General features: G+C 31.7%; 1 protein-coding gene across 1 annotated transcript; it reads left to right on the top strand.

Annotated features, from left to right (window-relative positions):
* Positions 1–5,533: 5,533 nt before the first annotated feature.
* Positions 5,534–6,380, top strand: LOC129295867 (uncharacterized). The gene has a single exon (XM_054934456.1). The coding sequence runs from the start codon at positions 5,642–5,644 to the stop codon at positions 6,173–6,175; it is 534 nt and encodes a 177-aa protein (XP_054790431.1). The 5' UTR covers positions 5,534–5,641; the 3' UTR covers positions 6,176–6,380.
* The last annotated feature ends 600 nt before the right edge of the window (positions 6,381–6,980 follow it).

Genomic DNA, 6,980 nt, shown 5'->3' with positions numbered 1-6,980 from the left:
AGCAATTGTCCTTTCTACATATAGCAAGGTCAACATTAAGCATGTGTGTGCTTTTAAAGAAGGATTCGTTAGGCTCGAGGTTCATGGGTTTGTGTTGCTTAATGGAATATGTGATAGTGATGATGAATGGATTTGTCGATTTAACTTCAAACCTATGTCAATTTTACTTCATAGTTGCTGAGATAATTGTGATTACAATACGTCTCAATTTATGCTAGTCCAAGGGCCATAGAAAAGTGGAAATATGTTCTAATTATGTCAAAGTTGATTATCTGATTATTATAGGCTGTGATTTTAATCAAGAGAGAGGTGGATTAGTATATCATAAGGATTGGCAATTATCAGTGTAGCATGTAAAGAAAGGAACAAATCAATTAGCCATCTAGCTAAATATTCTCACAACTTATACAAAAACCTTTTACATCTTTAGTTACCCTTCTTGTCAAAGTGGCTGAAGATGAGGAAGTCAGTTTATGATAACTTTTATGATGTAATTTTTTGCTTTGTTAATGAAATTTTCAATTTATATTAAAAAAAAAGAAAAACATGATTTTTGGTCTCAGCATATTGCTCAAATTTTGACATAAATCCCTACACTTTTTTCAATATTTTAGATACTTTTATCCATCTACAATGTTGATCTCTATATTTTCATAGGGATATTGATGTGGCATAAATGGTGTTAATGATATTAACATGTCAATAAACACCATTAATTTTATGCTTACATGCAAACTAATGTTGACATTAATTTTTAATGAGCAAATTTTTTTTTAAAAAAACCTACATTAGATGAAATAAAAATGCTGACATAAATTTTTTAATAACCAAAAAATTTAAAAAAACCCCACATTAGATTAAATAAAGAAGTTGATATGGATTTTTTTAACAAGCAGAAATTAAAAAAAAGCTAACATAAGATGAAATAAAGATGTTAACATGGATTTTTTTAATAAGCAAAAATTTAAAGAGCCCAAGTTAGCATTTTTATTTCATCCGATGTAGGCCTTTTTTTAATTTTTGCTCATTAAAAATTCATGTTAGTATTTATTTGACACACAAGTACAAAATTAACGATGTTAATTGACATGTCGGCATTATTAACATTGATTGTGCCATGTCAACGTTCTTCTAAAAATGTAAGAAATAATATTGTAAATAAAGAAAAGTGTAGGGATTGAAATACAATATATATATATATATATATACACCAATAGTAAAAACTAAAGGGTTAAAGGTTAAAAATATTCCTGAAGTACACATAAAAGATCACAAATGATCCTAAACTCAACTAAGGGTTATTTATATCTCTCAACTCAAAAATTCTTTATTTTATCACTTTACTATTAATTTTTCTGTTGATAGGGCCCACATGTTAATTTTTAAATATTTTTATTATAAAATATTTTAAAGTGGGTCTCACCTTTCATTTTTTAAATATTTCCCCTCCCTCTCTCCTCTCCCTCTCTCTACAACTTGATCCAATCCGTCTTCTTTCTTCTTCATCTTCTTCTTATCTCTTTCTCCTTCTACCTCTCCCCCTTCTCTCTTATCCCTATCTTTACAACTCATCCCATGATAGCAGCCCTATTGATGAAGAAGCATATATAGAGGTAAAGAAGGACAAGACTTGAAACTAGAACCCAGCACCCCTTTTATCATGGATGATCATCACCGTGGTGACATTTTCACTGGCACCCACCTCCAATCTTCCCTTTCCTTTATCACATCACCGACCGGTCGATCAACTGCCTTCAATTTCTCTCTCTCCCTCCTTTATCTCTCCCCCTCCCCTCTTAGTAATCAGCGACCTCTGTCACTAACATGACAAACCCACACTCTCTCTCTCACCCTTCAAAGGTAGGCTTTTAAACTTAACACACACACACACACACACACACACACACACACACACACACAGAGAGAGAGGGAGAGAGAGAGAGAGAGTAGAGGGTTGAAGAAGCTATATGAGAACTAAGCACACAAAATCAATCGTGAAACACACACACACACAGAGTAAAGGGTTGAAGAAGCTATATGAGAACTAAGCACACAAAATCAATCGTGAAACACACACATACACACACACACACACACAGAGAGTAGAGGGTTGAAGAAGCTATATGAGAACTAAGCACATAAAATCAATCGTGAAAGAAGACAAAGCAGTCAGGTAGTGATGAATTGGGCATTAGTGTTACTAAACCGAGACACAAAGTCGTGCATGGACTAAACATGGTGGTAAGCTTCTTAAAGCACACACTTTAACTCATAGAAACTACTCACAAATATGTGCCACTAATAAAGATATAGAGGGAGGGGAGATGAAGATGGAAGGGTAAGAAAGAAAGAGTAAGGAAGGAGAGAGAGGGAGAAACACCATTCAAAGAGAGGTTGAAACTTGAACATGAAGATATCCATTGATAGGGGATGCGGGAGCGAAATCATGCTAATTTAGGAATAGAATCCTTAAACACAACAAAAACACAAAAAAAAAAAGAAAGGGACAAATTTATGAGAAAACAAAGAAAAAGATGAAATAAACAATAGGATAGTGGTAAAAAAAAAAGATCTTCTGAAGTACTTGTCTCTATAAACATTAACCTTTGAAGACATAATAGGAGTTGATTGCATTCTTGATCATGTCTATTTCTCACGTAGGATGCCATCACAAAACACTGAAGCTCATCAGATTTATAAATTTTAAAATAAATAATTTTATTTAAATTTTATTTTTTATTTATAAGAAAGAGCACGCCTAATATATATAGGCTCATAAAGAAAACTATTTCCTAAAATTAAAATTCTAATTTCCTAATACTAAAAGGAAAATAATATAAAATAAAAAAAATATTTAGCCACATAATTTAGAGATGTGATCTTAAAATTATGAGATTATAAAATTTTAAAAAAATATAATTAATCTTAACTTTTAATTGGACTCAAAACAAAAAACTATGACTAGTCATGATCCTTAAGAAGGGAATCAAGTTAAAAGACCACTAAAATAAAAAACAATTAAGGAAACAATTAAGAGATCATAAATGACTTAAAATCATGCCACTCTTAACTTCTTTACCAGAGTCTCATGCTTCCTTGCTTGCAAGAGACTCCACTTATAGTCTTCCTTGCATTAGGCTAGGGTTTACACCTCTTGGGCTTGACTTTTCATGGATTTGAATCTTAAGCATATTATACATGTCTAGATGCTTTCCTTTGGGCTTGAGAGTAGTATCTCAATGCTTTCCAAGCTCTTGAACTTCTTGTACAAAACTAAATAAGGCTTGCTTTTATGGCTTTAGTTTGAGCTCTTGTAATTGGATCTTCAATATGTTGTAAAGGGTTTTTGGGCACATTAGATTGAAAGTGTCGGGCTCCTTGCTCCTTATCTTAGGCTCTTTTCATGCCACCACACTCATGATTGCCATCTTCAAGCTTCATTGCCATTAATGCCATGGGGTCCATCATCCATCATGTTCATGTTTAAAGATGCAAGCAACTTCTACATTTTCACATTCAAAGGCATCAACTTAGAGATGCAAGTAACGCCATTCAAAGAGAGGTTGAACAAAGAGAAGGATAGCATGGCAGTGCTAATTTTAGTGTTTTCATTTTTGGATTTAAGAGTAGGGAACGTGAGGTTCAAGGAAAGGTTAGACCAGCTAAGAGTGAAGGTTTTGAGGGTGTTTAATATGCACGATATTGTGCCCAGTTAAACCGTCAAAGCTTGCCATTTCCAAAGCTCGTCATCATGATTTTCTGGTGTTGAATCAAGCCAAGAGAGAGGAGAGAGAGGAGAGGAGGGAGATAAAAAATAATGCAGGGCCCATAAATAATATTTTATAATAAAAAATGTTAACAAAGTCACATGTGGGCCCACTAATAAGGAAATGACAGGGTAATAAAATAAAGAATCTTTAAAGTTTAGGAATATAAGTGATCTTTTATTGAGTTTAGGGTTGACCATGATCTTTTGCGTTTAGTCCATGCATAAAATTGACCCTTAATTTAAAACTAAACAAATTGTAAGCACAAAAATAAAGTTAGTAATTTGAGCCAAACTCGATGAGTTAGCCTGAACTAGCCCAAAAAATTTCGAACCAAGCCTAAACAAATAATATTTTTTATTATTCAGGCCTATTCGAATGGCCTGAATAAGCCCGAAAAATTCAGTTTGGGTTTGGCCCAGATACTTGAATAAATTTCTTTAAAAAAATATAAAATATGATAAATATTAATTAATTTTTCAGGTTTATATTATTTTATACCAAAATACTATATATTTGAGTGTATTAATATGGTTATTTAAAAAAATAGTTACATCTTCATATTTTTATTATTTTTAATCAATAAAATATCTCAAAAATAATATTAAACTATATTTTAATATTGTTTTTTATATTTTAAGATGTAATTTTTTTAAGAAAATTTTCGAGCCCTATAAATAACATGTGTATAAAAAATTAATTTTATATTTTTTACAAATTAAGATAATTAATTTTAAAGTAAAAATAAAATTAAAAATAATTTTAATAAAAATTTAGGTATGTACGAATTTTTGACTCTACTACTAGATAAACATAATAAATAGAATAATATTTTTAAATAATTACTTAATTATTTTTCATGTTAGATTTAGTTAAAAATTGAGAATAAATTAGAGAAAAAATCTCTTATACGTAAGAGTTAAATAATATAAAAAGTTAAAGAAAAATAATCTTTAAAAAATAATATTTTACTCATAATTAAATAATTTTACTTTTTATAATATAATGACAGCTTTTTTTTTATATTCATAAAAATGAAGGGTATAATTTATCCAAAATTTATTAAAAATTTTGAACTAATCAAAAAAATAATTTTAAATTAGTAATTTAATTGTGATTAAATTGAGATTAATTGAATCATAATTGAAATAATATAATTTAATTAAAATATATAAAAAATTTATATATGATTATAATAAGAGCAATATTTAAATAATTAAGATATTAATTTACAAGTAAAAAAATATTTATAAATAAATCATACATAATACAACAAAACAATAACAGAGATACTTAAATATAAAGTTAATAAATTATTTTTTATTTTATTTTTTAAAATTAAAATAATATTTTATGTTTAATATAATTATTTAAAAATTAAAATTAATTTAAAAAATAAAAAATATTTTTTAAAAAATTTTGAGCATTCGGGGTAATTCAAATAAACCCGAAACCTAAAAATGTTAAGACCAAATTTAATTATATGAGTTTTAAAAAAAAAAATAAGATACTTAAACTCAATTTAAATAAATACGACTTGTACCAACTCCAAATAAAAAGTAGCTTTTTCGACACTACGGACTCTTGAGGCACGTGGAATCACGCTCTGACTCTACTCCCTTAACTGACAGCGTGGCATAACTGATTGGCAAGTGCCCCCTACGCGTACAAGATAGCGTGATTGATGGTATTCGGTCATCTCATATCTATAAATAATATTTTACAGGAGAAGCTCGGACATCGCATTGGCCCTCCGCACTTGTAAGTCGTAATACAATCAAAACACATCCCCCCCCCCCAAAAAAAACCAAAAAAAAAAATTTGTCCGTTGGGAAAGTTTTTAGACTTGAAGGGGAATTGGGCAGACTGCTTCGATGGCGAATGTTGCAGAGGAAGCAGAAACCGAACCCACTTCACTGAGGCAGGCACAATCTTCTTCTTACTTGTTACTGCTAAGAATTATGAGCAAAAGGAGAACCTGGGTATGTATTTTCGTGCTTGTCTATGGCATTCTTTTGATTTCTTCTTGGAATTTCCTCAAATCCATGCTGTCTTGGTACAATTTGCGAGCTCAATCATCTACCGCATCTCCGTGGCCTGCCCTGTATGTTTCGGTGCTTCTCGGGTTTGTGTTTGGGGTGCTTTCGATGTTCGCGGCTCTGGCTGTGGTGGTTCCGGCGGTTCTGGTGACGTGGATCACCATCATCGTTTTGCTGGCTTTCTTTGGGAAGCCTAGGAGGGCTTTGGTGGTGGAAGGGAGGAAGATTACGCGGGAAATTTTTAGTTTTGTGATTAAGATTTTGTTGAAGGAAGGGAATGCTGTGGCTGCTGTATGTGCTGTTTTGGGGTATTTTGCTCTGGTCAGAAGGAATAGTAGTGAAGGCGGTACTCTTGATAGAATTGGGTGATGGATTTGGTGTTCGATGGGTTTGATATGGGTCTCAATATAGGCATCATATGGTTGGAATTCTAAGTTTTGGGTTTAGGTGGGTAAAATTGTAAATAAGAAGGAAGGGTGGTCAATGTTAGTGTGTGCTTTGGCAATTCGTTAACTATACGACATCTTATCTTTTGCGTTGCTGTTTATATTATAATAGCCTATGATTCTATTTATATCTTCTGCATATAAGTTTTTCTGCAGTGTTTGTTAGCTCCACTTAGCTATTGTGGCTCATCCTTATCCTATGTGTCATGTTTGACTTGTAGTCTTGTGCAGCAAGTTTATGTAGTTTAAGCTTTTGAACCTAGGAGACTTGAGGAGAAGATTAAGGAGTTGAAATTAATCAGTGCGCAAAGGGAAGTTGAATACTTGGTACACTATCTAAGCTCTTGAAAAAGCAAAACCATGTGCAAAAGACTATGGCGGCTTATCTTTTATGTTTAGCCCACAGGTATATTTTGGCTTGATGATAATGCCTCACTTTTTGTAGTAAGTGTTGGAATATCCTTGAGAAGGGTTTCTGCTACATGCAGGTCAATGAACTTGCTTTTGAAGATATAAGCTAGTCATCAATTGCCTGAGATGTTTTCTCTCGTTAGTGACTCTAGTCATGAGGTGAGTTTAAGATAATGGTAATGCTACAGAGAATTCAGATTATTTAGTTGTTGAATGTTTTCAATATTTATTGAAGGTAAATCTATATTCAATATAATCAATTTTGAAATGGTTCAACATGGAGCTCTCTGTTTCTCTATTCTATGTTGAATTGGATA

Source organism: Prosopis cineraria, unplaced genomic scaffold (genome assembly GCF_029017545.1).
Source record: "Prosopis cineraria cultivar Desert tree isolate PC_DT_omini unplaced genomic scaffold, ASM2901754v1 PC205, whole genome shotgun sequence".
Taxonomy (NCBI): Eukaryota; Viridiplantae; Streptophyta; class Magnoliopsida; order Fabales; family Fabaceae; genus Prosopis; species Prosopis cineraria.
Note: the sequence above shows the minus strand (reverse complement) of the source record. Positions and strands in the feature narration are given on the sequence as shown.